We start from the raw sequence: 22588 nt of genomic DNA on the forward strand, positions 1-22588 counted from the left end.
ATAGGCTTAAACTAAATAATCATCAACTATGAAGACAGAAATGTCACTATTATAAGGAACTTTGTCACTTTGATGAAATGGAATAAAGATATTCCATTACCTCCATATTCTCCAACATGCTGCTTGCACAATGATCAGTAGTGCCTGATCTTTGCATTCAACAGATACATCAAAATCTTCTAATACTGTCATTTACTAACTTCTGTGTCACAAGTTGCTACATCTTGGTGTCCTTTTTGAAAAATAAGTAGATCTTGCCCCAGATATGTTGAAAGTTAAATAAATGTAGTGTGGCTTTTAACCTTAACAATTTATTTCTAAAGCAGGAAGGATACAAGCATCTTGCAGCATGGTAAAATAAGTTTCATCAGCAGTAATTGAAAGCCAACTTTTAATTCTTGAAGCATAATGATTAAAAAACAAACAAACAAGTGGCTTTTAAGGTTCACAGCAGTATCTTGGGGTCCTTCAGTAGCTACATTCAGAAGTGGCCTTTTAAGTAGAAATGTCATTAATGTTTAATCCTTATTTTAAGGGCACATTAACATTTTTTCATTAACCCCCTTTGCATGGCTTTGCACATGCCATGAAAATGTGAGATTTCTATGAAACCACTCTGTGTTTTTATCATAGCATGCTGTTAAATTATTGCAGTTCCGCACTAAAATTAGTGTTATCAGAGGACTAATTCAGTCACTACTTAATCCACTAGTGTGGATCCTTAGAAACCAGTAAGCATTTGCCTGTGGAAATGGTCAGTGAATCATCCCTAGGAAAGATTAAAGAATGTCTCTAATTTGCTCATCCAATGACTAGTGCATGATCTAATTTGTTCTAGGTTCCCTTTAGGAAATAGAGATTGCTCAGGGGCCCATTGGAACATATTTGCTCAAAACACTATGGGTAAGATCTAACATCCATATCAACTTGGATTGAGATGAACTGTCTGAGGTTACAGACAAGGTCTTTAGGGCTGTCAAGACTGAAAAGAGCTCAGAATGTATTTATATCCTGCCTTATTTATATATATCCTGCCAAGGAGCTCAAAGAAGTGTACATGATTCTCCACCCACCCCACTTTTATCCACACAGTAACACTATGAGGTAGGTTAAACTGAGACATAGTGACCAGCCTAAGGCACCCAGTGAACTTCATGGCTATGGAGGGGATTTAAACCTGGATCTCCTCAGTCCTAGGTTTAGTGAGATCTCAGAAGTTAGTGTCTCAAAGATTTCAAATAGTCAAAGGGTCTACACCTATGAGATGTAAATAAATGATACAGAAGTCATCTTTTCGTGGTGCAAAATGTGGGGTGCGTGTACACTCCCTTTTCAGCTGCTCCTTCTTGGCTGGTTATTGCAGAATCACACACACACCCTCCATGGAGTGCATTGGAATGATATTTTAAAAAGAAATAACACTTGAAAAAATGTTGCTATTGGAGTACAAAATCTGAATCGATTTTGACAGGAAATACCTGTGAGCAGGAGGCTGCAGCAATCTCATATCTTCAAACCTTTTTCCTGTAAAACCATTCAATTCCAAAACATGATTTATCAAGTGTATTCCTCCATGGCCATGGTGATGCTCAGGTTTCCCAACTGGGAAGCAATGCATTCCCATTCAATGCATTGTACATGGCTATATAAGCTGTTCGAATCCTGGTTGTATTGATGGAACTCCTTACCATGTTTGGAACTCCTGTTCGTATGTGGACTGATTTCTTCCATTTATGAAATGTAATGTCCCAGGTCAGCAGCTAGTTTTCCTGGAGAACTACTTTGAGAAGGAAGTGAGGCATGGTGGGCCAATCCTGCAATCCTCACCTTTTTTGCATCTGGGTGGGCAACTGAGGGTGTGTTCCCCTCAGGAAACTGGCTTTTTGCCCAGGAACCTCCCAACTGCTGACCATTTAATTTAATTTTACCCCCCAAAAAACTTTAGAAAAATTTTTGTGAGGTGGTAGAAAGAGCCTGCAAACCTCCCAATGAGATCAGAGCATGTTCAGTGGCTACGGAATGCTAATTGTGTGTGTGTGGAGGATGGGGTGGGCATGGAAAACCAGCGTGGAGGGGGAGTAGAATAGAGTAGGCTTCCCCAACCTGGTGCCCTCCATGCTGGCTTGGGGATGCTGGGAGTTGTACTCCGACACATCTGGAGGGCTTCATGTTGGGGAAGACTGGAATAGAGTATCCTGGAAAAGGGCATGGCTTGCTGGGGAACACCACTCCATACTTATATTGTAAGATTTCACTTTCTTGATAAGTCGATCTCATAAAATTAAATGAAAAACCCCGCACTAATAAGAATATTACAAAGTGAACATGGTGGAAAGCATCAGGGACAGCCTTGTGTGTGTGTGTGTGCACGCACAACTGTTTGGGTCTCCTCTTTCCAAGATCACCATGAAATTGAGATTTCAGAGGAAAAGAGATTATCAGGCCTTTCGTTTGGTTCCTTAATCCAATTTAATGGCATCGATTTAACTGGCAGCAGTGTGGCCTGTTTTCATTCAAGATCTTATCTAGTGTGGTTGCGCTGCTGCTCTTCATTCTGTTCTGCATTCAACACACCCTCCCAGCGCATAATCCTCAACATGGCCACAAAGCCTGAAATCACAGTGGGGAACTTCAGAACATTAGGGTGTTAGGGTGATGCAAAGATTGTTTGGAAAAGATCAGGTTGGAGAGGTTGGATGAGGTTGGAAGAGACAAGCAATGTACCGTAGTGCATAGAATGTTGAACTTGGAGAAGGAAAAACTGGGCTCAAATCTCCATTCAGCCATGAACATCACAGAGTGACTCTGGACCAAGTCACTGACCCAGTTTGCATGTAATGACAGCCCATGGTTTAAACAACCCCATGGGCTGTCGTGCACAAGTGGGAGAGAGTGAGCACGCTGTCTCCTGTGCGCCTGCCACTTCCGCTTTTATTCAGCAAGCTGTGATCAGGCCATTCGTAGGTCGTTGAGCATGACATTTGAACATGGAGCACTGGGTTCGCACGTCATGCGCAACAGCCTACGAATGGGCTGATTGTAGTTTGTTGATTAAAAGTGGAAGTGGCGGGTGCACGGCATGCCCACTCTATCTTGCTCATCCCTGACAACCCATGGGTTGTTGAACCCATAGGTGGTTATTCCGTGCAGACTTGCTCAGTGTTATCACTCAGAGGGTAGTTGTGAAGAAGGGCAGGAAGCAAACAACAACCTTCATACATTTCCAATAGGTATAATGTGGGATATGCATTGAATCATAATGGTCGAAGTAACACTTAAGGCCTTAGCCACATGGTTGCCAAAACATACTACAACATCTGTGCAGTTCCTCCTGCAAGTTCTCAGTACAATATCCATAGGACAAGATAATAGATTGGTAGCATTTCTGGGAAGATGGGCGTTGAGTTATCTCCAAACTGAACATGGATTTTAAAAAACAGGTTGGGGGGGGGGGAAATGGGGTGAGGTCATTGCTAGTGTAAGCCTTTGTTAGTTTGTTTAAAAGGGATAGGTGAACATTGTCACACTTGAGTGGTAAAGTTCAGCTTCCTAAATGTAAAACATTGTGATCATGATTTATATATATATATAATATAATATAATAAATATACTATTGTATATTTAGTACACAAACTTGCTGGGGCATGGGTGGATAGAATTTCATAGCTGGTCACTACTGATGTCAGGTCTGTAGCTAGAAATGGGAGGTAGTGAGCTACCTAGGGAGGTAGTGGGCTCTCCCACACTGGAGGCATTCAAGATGAAGCTGCACAGCCATCCATCAGGGATGCTTTGACTTAGATTCCTGCATTGAGCAGGGGCTTGGACTCAATGGTCTTATAGGCCCCTTCTAACCTTACTATTCTATGATTCTATGAAATGTGTAGTTTGCAACCACAGGTAAATGGGGAAGCATAATAAAACAATGCAAATCAAAAGCAGCTGTACAAATTGTCTAATATGCCAAACATTATTTAATATATTAGATAATTAAAGTAATTTTCTACCCAGTGTCTACCACTTTGTTTTCAAGGGAAAGCTAATACAGTCCAGGGGCACTTACCAATTTTTTGATGGGGGGTTCAACTGCCTGGGTTCTTTTTCTTCCTTAGTTTCAACAGCCCTGCAGGTATTAAGTATACTCAAGGCCTAGAAAAGGCAGAGTCAGGTGTTTATAAAAACATATAAATAATTATCAAAAGAAATGAATAATTAACAAGCATATACAATGTTAATCCTCAATCAGCTTAACAGGCCTTTATCCTTTTTCCACACTTCCCCCTCGACTGTCTCGAAACTCTCTCTATCCCTCCCCCAACTCCCTCTCTAACCCCCTTCCCTTAGGAAGGCTCTATTGCAGTTTTCCCCAACCTGGTGCCCTCCAGATGGGTTGGACTGCAAGTCCCAGCATTCCCAGCCAATATGGGAATGCTGGGAGTTGCAGTCCAACACATCTAGAGTGCACCAGATTGAGGAAGGCTGCTCTGGTGTGCTGGATTACAGGGAGCCTTATCATTTACATGGGTTGCATTCCCCAGCCTCCCCAGCCCGCCGTAACATTTGATATCCCAGAAAACTCACCAAGTACCAGTAACTGATAAATGTGACATAGACACTAGCTTTGTTTGTTTGTTTTAGTTTTAGAGCTCTACTATCTCACAATTTGTGACTGTTGGTCTTCCTAATATCCACTGACCAAAGGAATGGTTAATGGCTTTATGCACCACATTTCCAGGCCTATCTATAGAGACACCAGGCTGGTGATATATCAGTTTCACCATAGGCTTCACTTCCCTCCCAGCCCTCCGTACTAAAGTAGGTGCCTTTTCCTCTGATGGGATGCAGTGTTTTACCTCATTCTCAGCCTCCATTCTGGAGTAAACTGTTAGGGAATATGTGGGTTCATGTGCCAGACTGCAGGTCTACCTGTCAATGCGGTATCCACATCTGTCTCTGAAAAACATTTAATTCTCTGGTAACTGCCATGTCCCAGTGTAATAGCCCTTAGGAAAGTCTCTTCCATCAGAGGACGTGAGGGAAGATCATAACTGCCAAACAAAGTCTTCAGCTCTTCAGTTCTTCCAGCAATTGATGCACCTCCTGATGTAAATTCGTCCCTTCAGACCTTGGAGTGGAGGTTTCAAGAGACATATAGCAACTGTTTGCAATGTCCTTTTGGAGCCACATTCATCCAGAATGATCTAATTAGCTATTCAATATGCATTTTAAGGACCCAGAGCACAAAGCATACCACTTCTGGTCAGGCTCTTTATAAGTTCTGCCATGGTAAGTAGTATGCCCTAAGATATCTACATTAATAACCGTTTTGATGATCTTTTATCAGAGCCTCCCACAATCACAGTTTGCCTTGGATCTACTTCACAGCGTTCTATAATTTGCCCCTCCATGATGACCAAAAAAGGAGGTGATGCAAGTTGGGATCCCAGTGTTGCCTCCAAAATGTAAGGGTAATACTGGGAGCTGGCCCTATCATTTGGCAGAATGAGGCAACTGCCTTATGCAGCAGATGCAGAGGGCAGCCTCCTGCCTTTTCCTCATGAACTCTCCAGCTGTTTCCTTCCATTAGAAGACAGAGCTGTGCACACCACACAACATGTCCTGGGGCCCCTAAACTAGCCTGCTGTCTGTGGTATGGTCGAAAACACTACCCCATTGCTAAAGTTGAAGTAAGATTCAACTGGCAGGCCAGACAGCCTCTTCATGTAGGCTGGGGAGGAGGTGCCATCTTGTCCTTTTGCCTCAGACAGCAAAATGTCTTGGGCCGGCCCTGGTAAAACTATCCAGATGTCCCTTATTGATGGAGATGAACTGCCTGGGTTCTTTTCTTCCCTTAGCAAATACTAAGTATTATCCAGGCCTAGAAGATTTAGAGTCAGGAGCTTATAACAACTTCTAAATAATTATTGGAAAATATGAATAATGAACAAACATATGATGTCCATGCCCAATCAGCTTAGCAGTCTTTTTACTTTTTCCACTGTCCCCTTCAACTGTCTCAACTCCCTTGACCACCTCCAATTCCCTTGGGACCTTCACCCCCTCAGGAAGGGAAGCACATTTGTAGATTGGATTCCAGGGAGACTCATCACTTACATGGGTGACATCACCAAGGCAAATCCATGCCTAACATGCTAACCAAGAAAATACTGCAGTCATAGACGGCTGGGTTGAAAATTATTGTACTGCGGGACAGAACTAGATCTTACAAGTAATAAGGTCACACTGCTGACGCCTGCAGCGTGGGTGTCGTGGAGCCAGGGCTAATAGAGTCAAAGTTTGGGACTCTGATTAGTAGAGGCGATGATGTCATCTGCCACCCCCCTCAGGGAACATCTCTGTTTCCTCTGAGCGTAGTAGCTATCTCTGCAGTAGCTAATAGGGAAACAGATTTTACCAGCAACAATATATTGTCAGCTCTGCCTGTTGTAAAGCAAATATTTTTGGGTGGCTTGGTCTTGAATGGGCAATTAAGGCCCATTTAGCTTTACAAAAGGCCTGCTCCTCCTGGAGATGGAAACTGCTAGAACTGGTTCTTGTCCTGGTCAACAGAGCTCCCTGCATTTTTGGACTTCTCAGGGGGGGGGGGTATGGGGGCTGTCATGATGAGTGCCTGCACTTCAACATTTTCTACTACACCATTGAGGTTAGGGCGTTCCATACTCCTTCTCTGTAACCCCTAGGTTAGATTAAGCCAGGCCTTACTCTTGTTACCCATAAGACCTATCCCTACTCCACACTGTTGGCGTCTGGAATGAGAAAGGCAGCAGGACAGGGAGTCAGCTGAATTATAATTTTTACAGAAAGGGAGGGAGAAGTCTGTGTGTGGCTTGGCAACGTGTGATTCTACTCTTCTTGACAAAGGAGGGAGTCACCAGGGAACTCCGCTTCACTAGCTTGAGGGCGATTATACAAATTCACGGAGGCTAATGGGTCTATCAAAGGTATGGTGAATCATGTGCAGTCTGTGGGCCTCTGAAAACCAGTTGCTAGGGGATAAACAATGGAGATGGGCTCTGTTGCCTTAATAGTGCCCTGCTTGGGGGCTTCTCCGAAGCATTGAAGCATCATCTGGCTGTTGGAAACAGGCTGCTGGGACTACATCGAGCTTTGGTCTCATCTTCTTATCAGAGTTAAATCCTACTGAAGATAATGGGACTCGGGAATAAAGTCCTAGACTTTAATTAATTGACGTGTATTCACAGTATTTTCACCTTAGAAATCTACAAAAAGAAGCTAATCTGTATATATGTGTGTGTGTGTGTGTGTGTGTGTGTGTATAAAGTTACCTTTTGTAATCCCCCCAGAGAATATTTCTTATTGGGTGGATTAAAAATGTAATAAATAAATAGCTCAAAATGCCTCTTCCCCATCTGCCTTCTCCTGCACCGCAGCCATGCGCTTTACAAAAGTCGGTGCACAATCCACGATTTCCGTTTCAACGTGTGTTAAAACACACACAGGAAGAAGATGGGAGAGAAGGCGAAACGTTGCCTTTTCCCATTTCTCAGCTCCCCCTTCACTGACTGACGGTGACAGCAGAATAATTTACGAAGCACCGTAAATTATAATTTACGAAGCACCCCAGAGCTAGCTAGTGCTTTAGGTGACGTGTCGAGTTGTTATGTCTGCACACTTGTGGATGTTTGGGCTGCTTCTGCTGGGATGAGTTCACGAATGTAATTCTAGTTATAGCTGACCTCTGGGCATCTCTAGTCCGTTGCTTCCTCTCACCCTCGTCGACACACCTCCACCACAGAGCAAGAACGTCTTTTCCCTCCCCGTTCATAGATCTGCTCTGGTTTCTTTCTTTTAGCTTGGTATTTCACGGCGTGATTTAAAACACACACGCACACGCGGAATCCCGTGTAAGAACCGACGTGATATTTCATTACCGTCTGCTCTGGAGCGCATGCCTTGATCGCGATTTCTCAAAGCATTACATCAAAATCCTCGCCGCGCACACGGTTAAGCTCACTTCCCCGAAAGGGTTAACTCTCGCTGCTGCTGCTGCTGCTGCTGCTGCTGCTGCTGCTTTCGAAGCACCTGTTTCTGTAGCCTGGAGAAGACCCGCTGCCAGGCAAGGTTGGATCAATATTTGCATTTCCTTCTAAGGACCCTGCCCATGCTCATTTAATAGGGATGGATGGCTATTCCACGAGTGCATTCTGCGCGGAACAGCATCTCCTACAGAGGCTGGGATTCGCAGCCCGGGGGGTTATTTTTGCGTTGTTAATAACGGGGTGTGTGTGCAGTGGGGGGTGTGCGTGTGATGATGGTTTGCATACGTGCAACCGAGTTGTTTGTTTCTTTGTGCTTGGGAGGAGATACAAAACTTAAATGTTTTCTTTTCACCAAATAGTTGGAAGGCGAGGGGCTCGCGCCTACCCCCGACCTTTCGATTCACCCCCCGCTCCTCCCCCCTCCCCCCTTCTCTTCCAGGAACAAAGGCGACCCATGATTCATGCTCAGAACCGTCTCGGCGGGTCAAGTGCGACGCGTGGCCCACGCGCACTCCCCCGATCGTTCCCATTTCATTAAGGTAATGGGACGGGCAGCCAGCCCCCCTCTGCGTCAGCGAGCGGAGCCGGGGGATCTCGCGGGCGGCAGCGGGTTCCCGAGGCTGCAGAGGCATCTCCCGGCGGGTCCCAGCTCCCCGCCCGCCCCTCGCCCGCCCCTCGCGCTCGCTGTCCCGCGCCCCGTCCTCCTGCCGAGCCGCTCGTCGGCGCGCTGAGCAGAGCGGCGCGGAGGCTGCCCGCAAAGTTGCGGCGGCGGCGGCTGCTTGCCGGCTCGCGGCGGCTGCCTCGGCGCGGAGCCCTCCTGCACCCCGGCGCCCGGCCGGACCCCAGGCGAGCGGAGGGCGCCGCCGCCGCCGCCGCCGCCTCGCAGCAGCAGCCGCCGCCGCCGCCCGGGAGCGCGGGCCGCCGGGCGCCATGCAGCTGTGCCGGGGCCGCGCGCTGGGCATCTCGGTGGCGGTGGCGCACGGGGTCTTCTCGGGCTCGCTCAACATCCTGCTGAAGTTTCTCATCAGCCGCTACCACTTCGCCTTCCTGACGCTGCTGCAGTGCCTGACCAGCTCCACGGCGGCGCTCAGCCTGGAGCTGCTGCGGCGCCGGGGCGCCCTGGACGTGCCGCCCTTCGGCTTCAGCCTGGCGCGCCTCTTCGCCGGGGTCACGCTGCTCTCCACGCTGCAGTCCAGCCTCACCCTGTGGTCGCTGCGCGGCCTCAGCCTGCCCATGTACGTGGTCTTCAAGCGCTGCCTGCCCCTCGTCACCCTCCTCATCGGCGTCCTGGTGCTCAAGAACGGCATCCCCTCCGTCGGGGTGTCGGTGGCCGTCCTCATCACCACCTGCGGGGCGGCGCTGGCAGGTGAGTGAGGCGGCGGCGGCGGCGGCGGGGGCTGGCCCGGGGCTCCTCGCAGCCCACTCCGCGCACTTCTCGAGGACCCTCCCGCTTCTACCCTGCCCCATCTTTTCTTACTCCCCTCTCGACTCACCCCACATTGCCCCCTCCTTAATTCTACCCCCCGTCTATCATCTATCCACATTCTCAGTCCCCCCTCCGTTCCTTCGCATGCCCACAGCACACCCTCCGTTCGTCCACATCTCCCGCCTCTCCTGTCCTCAGCAGCATCCCCCAGCTCAACAAAGCCGCCAACCCCCCCGCCCCCCATGATGCCCCTGTCCGTCTCAGCGCTGCCTGACCCTTCATTTGGTTTCCCATATACCCCTGTAACTCTTCTTATATCACCCTCCATAGCCTATTCCTTCCACACTCCCTTCGTTTATTGTTGCATCTTTGACCATCTCTAGAGCCTGAATTAACTTACATGATTCCACATCACTCCTCAGCGCATTACTGTTTTCCACCCCATCAATTCCCCTGCACAATTGTAATAGTCTTTCCCTCCTAATGTACTTCCGTAAGTCACCTTCCAACCTCTATAGTCTGTTCTTCATGCCCCTCCAGACTTTTTGTCCCATTTCTGCAAATGCTTTATTTACAACATTTGTATACTGTGCCACCTCTAAAACAGATTCCGGAACAGTGAGCATAAGAGATAAAATAGTAAAAAGGTAAAAATAATAAAAATACCATATTAAAATTATTCTTTTTTAAAACAACAACAATCACTTCTTCAGCCATCTGCCAATTCCACCAGCATCTCATCCCAGCCTCACCATTCTCCAAAAGACTTCACCAGTCTGTCCTCAGCCTCAAAAATTCTTCAGCCCACATTATAGCACTAGTAGTAATGTTCTTAACTCCATCCTTTACATCACTCCTTCTCCCTTCACCAACAGGGTCTTTCTTGCCTATCCGGTGCTCAGTTCCTCAGCCTCATTCATTATTGCTACTGCTTCACACATTACGAGGCTCACATATGTGTTTTTAAAGTTGTAGAAATAAATATGGCAGGGAGCCCCAACTAACCGCTGGTTCCCCCTGGCAAATATGCATGTCTAGTTTTATATCAATGTACACCTGTGTGCCATCCTTATATGTTAAATTAGTATGTGTACTGTCTAGGTATAAATGAAAAAAATGTGTGAAGCTGCTCTACTTCTAATCTTAAGTTGGCTACACTACATTAGAAAAAAATCCCACATCAACTCACTACAACGCTTTCCCTCTGTGTTTGGATTGAACCAAGGCTTGTGGGGTTCTGTGTTCCCCCATGTTCTTTTTCTCCATCATAAGTGTTAATTCATGTCTGAAAACACAGTCACATTTTTTTCCTGTACGCACTCAGTTACATAACCTGTATGTGTGTGTGTGTTGGGGTGTGTGTGTTGTACACTTGTGTACACCAGCAGCTTTGAAACATTTGTCATCACAGCAAACTATACACTCCCATGTTTTCCACACATGGCAGTAGAAATAGATGGATATAGGGATACCTCCCTTTATGGAGGTTATCTCTGTGTAAGAAAAATGCTATGTCTGAAGTGGTCCAGCTGCTTATTCCCAATCCTTCTTCTTTCCTCTAGACCCATGTTATTTGCAGCTGCCTGGCTTGTCTGTTACATATCAGCTGTTGTCAAGGATGAGAAAAACTCCAGAAAATTCACATTGTGGATCCACTAGCCAGTGTTGCTGTCTCTATAATCTATAATTAAAGTCTATTATCAGTGCCTTAATAGGCAGGGACAAGGAATAATTGGATTGGCAGAGTTTATGTAGGCACACGTGTATGTTCAGGAGTGAGAACTAATTCTGGATCATTGCCCATTCACTTCTATGTAGAGATAGTCAGGCTGGGTGAACCTGACTGGGCAAAACAACCATGAATACACTGTTTCAAGGATGGAGTAGACAGATCAATTAACTGGCTCTAATGTCTTCCTGTTTGGCTATTCAAAAAAGAAGGGGGGAGGGTTGTCATATTTTTTTCTGCCTCGGAAATGGGATCCTTACTTAGTTTGGAAGGTTGTGGAAAGATTATGCATACTAAGGACTAAATGTCTGATCTACAAAGAGATTTGAATATAATTTGAGGCAATGACAGCAGGTAGGTTAGCTTTTATATTCGTCTCTATATAAATATCTGTGGCATTGTTTTACCTTTGCTGTTTGTTTATGAGAGGCTGTTATCCGGAGACGGATAGCGCTAATAGGTGCTACATTTCTATAATAGGATCCATCACTGACAGCTTGCCGAGACTATGTTTGGGTTACTTTTTGGATGATCCCTTTGTACCATCTGGATGGCCCAGGCTGTGTTCAGATGATCACTTCTGTGGAGCATCAGGAACAGCTTTTCCCTGTCCTGCCACTTTGGCACTAGCCCTGATCCAGCATCACTACCTTGATAATTGTACAAAGTTGGGGGAGGAGAACCATGCCACAGGAGAGAAACCTGCCTCTTCTTCATGCCTTCATTCTGAATTGCTCTCATAAGAACCTAAGAAGAGCCCTGCTGGATCAGACCAATGGTTGATCTAGACCAGCAAAGTGTTCCCAGAGTGGCCAACCAGATGCCCACGGGAAGCCCACAGGCAGGCCACAAGTGCAATAGCACAGTCCCACTCACATTCCCTAGCAACCGATATTAAGGGGCATATTACCATCATGACTCTTAGCCATGGGTAGCCTTATCCTCCATGAATTTATCTCAACCACTTTTAAAGATGTCCAAGTTGGCAGCCATCACTGCATCTTGTGATAGCAACTTCCAACTTTAACTCTGGACTGTGTGAAGACGTTATCTGTCCTGAGCCTCCCACCATTCAGCAGCAATGGATGACCCCAGGTTCTAGTATTTTGAAAGAGGAGGAAAACTTTTCCCTGGCTACTTTCTCCACACCATACATTCATTTGCTCAAGTCCCATGCAAGTCAATGGGAGGGTAAAATTCACTAGAGGAAATCTCAAGCATCTTCTGGTGCGGACAATTTAACTTCCAAGGCAAACTGCCTACATGAGTGCATTTGTGGACATGCCCTACGCCTTTCCTCATCCTCTTCTATTTCTAATCTTTAAAAACAGTTACAAAAGTGCTCTGGGAATTGGAGAGGGTGAAGCAAGTTTTTATCACAGGCAGTCACCAATAAGTGTCCATGCTCATTTTGCAAAACATGCATTTGTCTATTGCAGCAGGATTAGTTACATTTCTACAGACTCGTTTTGGCTTTTGTAGGGCTACAAAATTCTACAAAAATCTGCAAAACTGTTTGGACCATGGTGAAACCCACAAAAAATGAACACAGGTGAGACAAGCCATGACTACTCCGTTATCATGTCTCCAAGTCAGCTGTTGTCACACCACATGCCGTCAGCCGTTTTGTTTTCCCCAGTGTGAATGCCAGCTGATATTGGATGTGCAAGATTAACTATCCAGCTGAATTTATTCAACCTTTTGCTGTTCAAAACATCATAGGCATCAACCCAATATGAAGGAGACAAGCAAGTTTCTGCATATACTCACTGGTACTTGCTTGCTATAAAAGCGATAGAACTGAGGACAGAATATGGAAATTAGAGAACCCCTGTGAAATTTTGCATTGGCATTTGGGACAAATGGGCCCCACTTCAAAATGTTGCTCCTTGCTACTGCTGGAACTGGTCTGTGAGTAACCATTTTGCCAGTTCTAGGAGAAGAGGGGTGTGCCTGCAGGACTGGAGTCTTGATCTCTCCAAAATGTTTGCCATAAGGAGAATTCCTGTGTCCTGTCTTGTGAAAATGATGGCACCCTTCACTTCCCTTGTTTCCCCCATTTCTGACCATTCTAGGGTTTGTCAGTAGTTTTGAGAGAGGGATGAAAATTTCTCTACGAACTACTGAGTGAGACCCAAACCAAGATACCTGTTCAGCAAGTAAAGAATGTTTTTATGAAAGTCACTTGAGGCAAATCTGGTTTCAGATCCTAAACTGAATTCTGAAATTCTGAAAGCCAACTGAATTCGCATTGGGACCTTAAACTGGAGAAACTTTGCATCACCCTCTAACATCAGCAAAATGACCAGCCAGGGTGACATTAGAAACCATGGAAAGTTCACCTAATGATTAAGGAACAACAAGAACAACAATATGATTGTATACATTCTTGAAAAGGACGATGACAACAGTAATTATCTATGGAAAGATACAATAGAGGCTGTAACGTCATACACTTGAAATAAGTATAAATACAGAGTCAGCTCTGCATACAAATGCACAATTCAAAACAGCTGTGCTGAATTAACTGACCAAATCCATTTTGAGTTTGGGAAGATACAGAATTGCAGTCAAGTTCATTGATCATCAGTATCCAGTTTGTTAAATTTACTGAGATTCCACTTAATTTGGATATATATTGAAATCCAACATAGAGGGAATGCTTTCTGCTAACTGTTTGCTTTGAAGAAGTTCACATAGAGTGTCAGGCTAGGAGATGGAATAGAGTAGCCATATTTAGAGGGGACAAATTGAGAAGAATCCAACACTGTCTGGCTGCTAGCATAATTTACGTTGTGCTAGCAGAAACCAATGCTTGTGCAATGTCAGTAAGAAACCTGTTGTGCCAGCAAGCGCTATTGACTTTGCACAAATATTGGTTTCCTTTAGTGTGCAACACAAATAGCACTAGCAGCCAGACACTTGTGGATCTTTCCCAGCATGTCGAAGGGCAGACCCATCTGTTTTGTGGAACATAAGAATTGCCTTGATCCAAATCGCCTTGCTGTATCAATCCAGAATCGATCTAGTCTAGCATTTTATCCAGCTGTAGCCAGCCTTCTGCCTCTGGAAACTCACAAGGAGTGCCAAGTGGTGATGGCTGTTCCTTCTTGTTTGCTCCAAGTTCCCTTTACTTATCATTGGCTGAAGCCCCCTGATAAACCTGTCCTCTGTGAGTATAGCTAATGCAAGAACATAAAATAAGAAGTAAAGTAAATGCATCTTTCTTTCTCCTTCTTTTTCAAAATTGGCAGGTGCGGGTGACCTGAGTGGTGATCCCATTGGGTATGTGACTGGTGTGCTGGCCGTGCTGGTGCATGCGGCATATTTGGTACTCATTCAGAAGACGAGTGCAGATAGTGACTATGGGCCCCTGACAGCCCAGTACATCATTGCTGTTTCAGCAACACCCTTTCTCATTATCTGCTCCTTTGCCAGCATGGATGCCATCAATGTCTGGTCCTTCCCAGGATGGAAAGATCCCGCCATGACATCCATCTTTATTGCGTGTGTCTTGATTGGCTGCGCCATGAATTTTACCACCCTTCACTGCACCTACATCAACTCAGCTGTAACCACCAGTTTTGTTGGGGTAGTGAAGAGCATTGCAACCATCACAGTTGGTATGGTAGCTTTCAGTGATGTAGAGCCCACAAAACTGTTTATAGCAGGTGTGGTGGTCAATACTGTGGGCTCCGTCATTTACTGCGTGGCCAAATACATTGAAACCAGAAAACAGAGTAATTATGAAGACCTGGAGAAGGAATGTAGGGAGGAGGAGGAGAAAAAATGTGATGGAAGCCAGCCGCCATTTGTAATGGAGAAGATATCCAAGGAGACAGAGCTGGGGAATACAACGATAGAGGAGCCAGCAAATGGAAGCAACCAGCAGAGCATGGAGGAGAAGGGCAGCATTATGGGAGAAGCAAATGCACCTGTCATCCCTGAAGGTGGCAGCACTGAAGGACTTACCAAAAGCTCATTAAAGGATGCTTATCTTGGAGTATGGAGATTGCTTAGGGGAGCTAATTATATGAAGAAAGATTATTTAGTAGAGAATGAGGAGCTACCAAGTCCTTGAAGAGTAGTTTCTTAGCAAATAATAATAATCAAGGATCCATGTATTGTATTCCTTATGGCAGGAGTACAGATGGACAGATGCTTTCACATGTTCATAGACAAATCTTAATTGTTTATTAGAGGGATCTTACCTCATTCTGATGGAACAAAGGCATATGGTTCATGCTTAGGTCAGTGAAATTCAATTTTTCCATGGGCTTACCTCTGATTTTCAAATCAGAATCAGGCTTGGACTAGCAAAAAAAGGCACCCCCCAAAATAAAACATTTCATTTTTTATTCGCAGAAGTCAATTGGATTAGACTAATTAGTGTGCTCCTCAGTGAATAGTCCTGGAAGTACCAATGGAATTGCTCATTGCTGTTAAAAGCATGACACCCATAAACAAAAGCTAAACATATTTGTTCCTAAGGTAATTCCAGTGGAGGTATCACTGGATTCCCTGGTGGTCTGAAGGTTAGACACACAGGAAATGCAAAAACTGTAAGTGAGCTCTCTTGTGGCTCTCACTTACAATCTCCCCATTGCTGTTTGAGCACTTCACATCCCACCCAAATGTGGACAACTCTTGCAGTGAATGAACAGAAGTCAGATAATAAGATCCTGCTGATAATTCTGCACTGTCCTACTTTCTATCTGCTGAACCCGTCTTTGTCAACAAGGTGAGAGAACTGTGGGAGTGGGATTGAGCTGTATATATTCCAGCTTGCCTCAGCACCTCCTCAATTAGTTTATTTTTATGTAATATTTATGCCAACATGCACACATGTATCAGTGTGTTTTCTGTAGGGGTCAGAAGCCATGCATTATTACTTTTGAAGACATATGTGAAATGCAGGATTATCATAAGAACTCGAGAAGGGCCCTGCTGGATCAGACCAAAGGTCTGTCTAGTTCAGCATCCTCCTTCCCATAATGGCCACCAGATGCCTCCAGGAAGCCCACAAGTAGATCTTGAAGGCAATAGCCCTCTCTTGTGGTAGCTGCCCAGCTCTTTACCTTCAGGGGCACACTGCTTCTGAATATGGAAGCTCCATTTAGCCATTGACAAAACTATCCTCCTTTAATTTGTCTAAGCCCCCCTTTAAAGCCATATAAACTAGCAGTCAGGAGGATTGTTAGACCTGGGTCCATGGGGCCCCAGCCCCGAATCTATTTCACAGGGCTCCAGAACTATTTCACAAAGCCCTGAATGTCCAGTGATGCCAATAGAAGATTTTCCCCCACTCTCTGCTTCATGCCAGATTACAGCTGTGTGAGGGTTAAATCTCCCCTCCCCACATGCTGCCACACCCCTTAAAAAACACCTCCTCCTGCATGGCAATTAAGGTTAGAAAAAGAACTTTTAATGTTGGTTTGGGATGACCTGGGACAGGATGCAAATTCACTGAAGAGTTTATTTTATTTGAGATGATTTGGATGAGAAATTAATTGGCTAGTTGTGCCTCCTGTCAAATTGAAATAAATCATTGTAATCATTTCTAAATTCATATATAGATATAGATATAAATTAGCATGTGCAAATTTTATGCAGATTTTAGTCCTATGGTCCTGGGCTCCTAATCTTGTGGCATTCTATGCATTCATTATTGCATTGTGTGAAGAAGTACTTTCCTTTGTCTTATACCAGAAACATGAGAAGAACGGGGTAAGACAATATTCTAATATGATGGAAAGTCTGCGGAAAGTAGTTGCTGAGAATTCAGAGGTGAGGTGTTCAGGCAGATACCCAACCACGTTATAAACCAAGTTAGCGTTCTTCTCAGACATTCAAGTCCCATAGCCTCAAACTAAACTAAGTTCCTCTTCTCGATCCTGCTGATGCTATTCAAGAGCCATTCTGGATGCAGAAAATGTTGAATACAGCCAGAGTTATCGTAACGTATATGACCGTTAGAAATACGCCTTTTTTTGGGGGGGGGGTACATATGTTCTTGCAAAATATACGACAATTAATTTTTAGGGCATGTGGTCTGAGACCTCATGGATCTTAGCCATAGCCACTTCCGCAATGTCCGACTTCCCAGATCCTCAGATTTGCCACAGCCAGTATCTGTGAGCGTAAAGCTCACATATGCCAACCAAAGTGCTTATACAAAGTGTGTATAAGTGAAGAATGTGCCAAAAATCATGTATGAATCTCAAACAAGGCAAACATACCTATGCTCTTTTTTTTCCTACATAAACGCCCTCACATAATTCTCCATGCTGCATTCCCAAATCCACTGCCATGTGCATACACACAACTCTTCCCCTCTTACTCCCTCATGGTACACTAGGTAAAGGATGGGGAACGTGTCGCCCTCCCAATATTGTCAGACTGTAACTCCCATCATTCCTCACCATTGGCTATGCTGGCTTAGACGGGGTGGCCATATGTCTGCAAGGGGTGGGGCCATAGCTCAGTGTGATAGAGCCCCTGCTTTGCATGCAGAAGGTCCCAGGTTCGATCCCCGGCTTCTCCAGGTAGGGTAAGGAAAGAATCCTGCCTGAAACCCTCGAGAGCTGCTGTTGACAGTACGAGGCTAGATGGGCCAATGCTCTGACTCAGTATAAGGCAGCTTCCTATGTTCCTATGTCTTACTTCACAGAGAACAGTCCTCTATTTGAAGGGTTGCCCAGCCTAAGTCTGGTTTAAAGATACAGAACCATAAGGAGGGAGAGCCCAGAGGCCTTGAATTTGCCCACCCATAGTTGGCAGCATCTGGACAGCATCTGGACAGTAGACTGAGGAGCAGGCACACAGCTCATTGGCTCACAGTCGTCCACACTATGGGAGATGTATTGTATTTCTCTTTAAACGATACTCCTTATTTTGAAATGTGCATCTATGGATAAATTGTATGCAAATCTGTGTCCTCTTTTGTCCTCTTTTTTTTTCTTTTTCGGTGATGCGTCTCCTCTTTTTGGACAAAGCATAAGTGTCTGCCCTAGCTGCCTAGGACTGATGGGAGCTGCAGTCCAATCAGGTCATGGACGGCCACACATCCCCCCCCCCACCGCCTTAGGTAACTAGTGTTCATTGGTCAAGACTAGCACCTCATGAAGGGCTGATTTAAACCAGTCCTAGCCATATTTCTGCTGTAAACACTGAGTGATAAAGCAGAGATAATGAGACAGAGGCCTGCAAGAATAATCATGCCAGGCTTCCATTGCCTAAATCCCATCAAACTAACAGGGAAAGGAAGGGAGGAAACCCTTAGGTTAGGGTTGTTGGAGAAATCCACAATGGATTCAAATGTGTTCAGATTTCTATGAATCTGACCTGTGGATTTCGCAGTGGATCGCCTTTTTCCGAGTCATGCAAATTCTGTGGATTTGCAGATCAGTTTTTCACTGGGGAGGGGGGATTTGTGATAATTTGCATTAGGGCTAATTCGCATTAACAAATTCACATTAACACATGTGCTCAAGTGCAAATTAGTGCAAATGCACACTTGTGCTGATGAACTAATGCAAATTAGCACAAGTAGAACAAAATTCTGATAAAATCTGATTCTGTCAATGAACAGAGGATCGAGCAAAAGGTGCCTGACAATCGGCAAAACACAGATGGAGTGGAGTTAACAAAATCCATACATCCCAACTCTAGGTAAACAGGAAAATACGTGGTTTATTTGATGCTCAAATGCATTTTGCACAGTTGTTCTTCCTTAGGGACACTCTTCTCTTGTGCAAACCATTTTCACCTGGCATCTACACACTGTTACAATTTCAAGTTCCAAGTGAAGCTTATTGTTCAAGAGTGCCTGTGAGGAAGAACAACAATTCAAAATGCGCTGGGCTTTAAATAAATAACTTTTTCCCCTGTGCACCTGGCACTTCCTCCCTTCCTTTCCCTGTGGTTGGTGTTTTCCCATTTGTCTTTCCTCCACTAAACCAGTGCACATACCAGACTCCCCATTTCCACATTAATGGAATGCTGGTCTCATTCTCACAAGCTGGTCACAAGCTGGTCTCATTCTCAAATTTGCTGCAGCTTTACTGAGCATCAGTGCTTGTAGGCACCAGAGTAAGCAGTCAAAACTGGATCTGGGAAAATTTAGTGAGAACTCAGTTTGTTCAGATGAGTGAAAGGTGCCTCACATCACTATTAAGCTTGACTCCAGGTGGTGTAAATTATTAGTTTACTAATATTTTTACTAGACAGGATGAAAAAAGACTTAAAAGAAAACATGGGGTCAGAGTAAGGGCTTCTTTTATACGTCAGGCCTATTTCCCCTTTGAGCTCTTGAACGCTGCTTAGGTGGCATGTGCTTGTTGTTAATGTGGAACAAAAAGCTGAAAAGATAACATTTATGATTCAAATGTGCTTTGTGGCCAATATATATTTAAAACAACAACAACACACATTTTCATTGCCAAAATTTTAAGCTTTCTTAAGCCTCAGGTGTGAAAACATGCTAAGTCTAGTTTGTATGTTTTTTCATGGTTTGGGTATTGCGAGGGGGGGGAAGAATGAGAAAGCAAGGTATTGGAGCTAGGGAGTTTATCTGACTCCACCCCACCTACCTGAATGATAGACACCCCCTTTCCTTGAGATGCCACTGAGAACAAACCAAAGTGCCAAGATAGAGACTATAGGCACAATCCACCAGTCATTGCACTCATGCTCTCCCCATTTATTACAGCGGGGCATGCTGTGTTCCACGGAAGCCTTACTGAAGTAGAAACAATGGCGTTTACATGACATCTGTGCCTGGTGGATTTGTTAAATGGTTGTGGAAGTGATAGCATGAAAACTTTGTGCTACGAAACACACTGTGGTTGAGTGTAAAACTGTACCGAAATCAAGAGAGTATTTGACTATGACATGAATGATCCGCTATATCAGCCTTCCCCAGATGTGTTGGACTACAATTCCCTTCACCCCACAGCAAATTGTCTTACTAGGTGGCGAAGATAGGAGTTGTAGTCTGTCACATCTAGAGGGTGCCCAGTTGAGGAGGACTATATCATATTAATTGCTTGGTAGCCCTAGTTGAGTGGTAGAAGGCATTTTTGCATGCAGAAGGTTCCCATTCCTATCCCTGGCACCCCCAGTTACAGGCTTTCTGATAACAAGGATGGGAAAGAGATGCATGAGGCTTTGGAGAGCTGCTGGCAGTCAGAGTACACTGATGGCTTTCAAATTCTGTTCCAGGGAACCTTGTGGTTCCTCAGCTTATCTATCAGGTATTCCTCAATAAGAAGGAAGAGTGTCATGGAACGTGTCAGTGTCATGGAAGGAGAACTCAGAAGACACACCAGGCAGGATGCTAAACAAGAACTTTAATGTCCTTTCTGGAACAAGAACAGAAGGAACTCCTGTCCTGACTCCGGCCAGATATAACTAAGTCCAGTGCCACCTAGTGACTGAACTATATAACGACACTACCCACATAATCAGTAACAGTGGACTGACTTCCCTGAAAGATAGCTGGCTCTCCATTGCCAATCCTCCCAAGCCATGCCCACCACAGGAGAGCGCTGAGCGTGCTGACAAGCGTGCTGACGAAATGACAATAACACCCAAGAGGCCTGGCCGGTGCACTACAAGAGCTGATTATGTGCCCTAGGCAATTTCCCAGAATTCTCTTCAACATGCAAACAGCCCTGTGGATGACCAAGTTGATGTGGAAAAGATTTCCTGAAGCTAGAAGGTTTGAACCACTGGTGTAGCCTATACTGGACAATATGAATTAATGATCTGATTTGATATGCTGTAGCTTGATATGTTCATAGATTTGCATTCTGTTAAAGCTATTGCTTTATCATTAGTTAAATCAGTTTAAGTATGTATTTATTTATTTATGTATTTATTTAACAGATCACCTATTATGCAATATTAAAAGAGGCTCATAGCATTATCTGTAGGCAGGTGTGGCTCAGTAAATTAGAAGGCTTCCCGTTACTTTGTAATCTCTGCAGGCCAGTGCACACAACAGTAATTCCAGGTCACTCTTTGTTCAACGTGCCGTGGAGCAGTATCTTGTACTAACTTGAGTTCCAGCCATAAAGCTCTGTTAACTGGATAGCACAGTAGGATGTGCTATGAATTGCTAGCTATCTGCCTATACGTTATGGTGCCTTTTCCACATGCTTTGTGGGAAAGTCCTGGTTTGTGCTTCTACAAGTGCTAGTAGAAACACATGGAAATACTGACAGTATTGGACTTATAAAACATTTGCTGGTGAAACTTTTGCACCATGTGTGTGCGTGTTTGTGTGTGCGCGTGTATAGTTATTCTTTATTTCTGTTCATAGCTTAATCTGGGTGTTTATGAATTCCCTGCTTTAAAAATGGGGATTTGGCAAATGCTGTCCATTCTCTTCCCCCCTCCTCCCAGAAGGAGATTGTTGTAAAGGAAAATAATAGAACTATTGCCTCGTGCTGAGGCATTTTAATTGCATGAATAAAAGACTTCAATTAATCCGGAGAAGGAGGCACAGTAATAAAAGGCATTGCTTTACAGAAGCCTTAAGAAGTTTTTATTGTTCCTGGGGTGAGAGGAGTTGGAAAGAAGGCTGGAAGTTTAGTCTTACTTGTCTGATGTGTGTGTGTATCATGCGCCTTTTCTAAGTTTATGTATATACGTACATTTTAGGGCATTATACACTATTGCCTAGATCCACCAAAGGAGACCAGTGTGTCAAAACAGGCTGACATGCCCAACCAACATTGATGCAGATATCTATTTCCATTGACTTCATGATGCTTGTCTAAGCCCTATTCAACCCGCTGGATGCATCTTTTGATGTTTAATGGGAATATGCCTTGGTGTGAGCAACTAGCTGCACATGAGTTAGAGCCAGATGGAGTCCACCTCTATAACTATATGACACGATCAATCATGTGGCAATTAGGATAACTTTTTTAAAAAAGAAATACAGTTCTAGAAGCTGGAATCTTAAGAGGATTTTCACAGGACAAAAATTAGGCCCAGACTGGCTTCGGCCAGGACTGACGCCCTACTGGGATCAATTTCAGGCCACATGTATTCAGTAGTCACATGGTAAACATAAGGCAAGATACCAATCAGGTGATGACTGGGAGTAGATGATCACTTTGTAAAAAACAAATGAAACAACTTCTGCATCTATCACCCATTACTTAGTTACCGGCTTCTTGTGCATTTGCTATGTGAATATTGAATGGTTTTGGCCTGAAATTGGCCTCCACCTCGGCTGATCTCAACCATGTGAAAATGTACTGCTTTGTTCATCCTCTAGGCAGTGGTTTCTCGGAACAATTTTGCCTAGTCATGTTGTTTGGCAGAAGAAATGTCAATCAGCTGCCATTGAGACATTCATTTCTATTAATAACTGCGACTATAGATCACAGTGCTCAGTAC

At 44.6% G+C, this 22588-nt stretch overlaps 2 protein-coding genes across 2 annotated transcripts in view; both read left to right on the forward strand.

Moving 5' to 3' along the window:
* The window catches only part of PEX7 (peroxisomal biogenesis factor 7), a 98633-nt gene extending 89947 nt beyond the window's left edge, over positions 1 to 8686 (forward strand). The window contains exon 10 of the mRNA XM_084827653.1: positions 8461 to 8686. Coding sequence (XP_084683779.1) covers positions 8461 to 8559 — 99 coding nt within the window. The 3' untranslated portion in view covers positions 8560 to 8686. The remainder of the gene's footprint in view (positions 1 to 8460) is intronic.
* A 150-nt stretch (positions 8687 to 8836) lies between these two features.
* On the forward strand, positions 8837 to 21980 carry SLC35D3 (solute carrier family 35 member D3). The gene is made up of 2 exons (XM_084827656.1): positions 8837 to 9387; positions 14431 to 21980. Exons 1-2 carry the CDS (start codon positions 8952 to 8954, stop codon positions 15255 to 15257), a joined length of 1263 nt encoding a protein of 420 aa, XP_084683782.1. The 5' UTR covers positions 8837 to 8951; the 3' UTR covers positions 15258 to 21980.
* The last annotated feature ends 608 nt before the right edge of the window (positions 21981 to 22588 follow it).

The sequence above is a fragment of the Heloderma suspectum genome, chromosome 1 (genome assembly GCF_057233095.1).
Source record: "Heloderma suspectum isolate Gila_16-S chromosome 1, 16-S_ref, whole genome shotgun sequence".
In the NCBI taxonomy this organism is placed as follows: domain Eukaryota; kingdom Metazoa; phylum Chordata; class Lepidosauria; order Squamata; family Helodermatidae; genus Heloderma; species Heloderma suspectum.

Bases quoted from the DNA above. Each gene is read 5' to 3' on its own strand.
- SLC35D3 (XM_084827656.1), top strand. From the start codon at position 8,952: ATGCAGCTGTGCCGGGGCCGCGCGCTGGGCATCTCGGTGGCGGTGGCG. The intron at 9,388-14,430 runs GTGAGTGAGGCG...CAAAATTGGCAG, and splicing joins CTGCGGGGCGGCGCTGGCAG to GTGCGGGTGACCTGAGTGGT.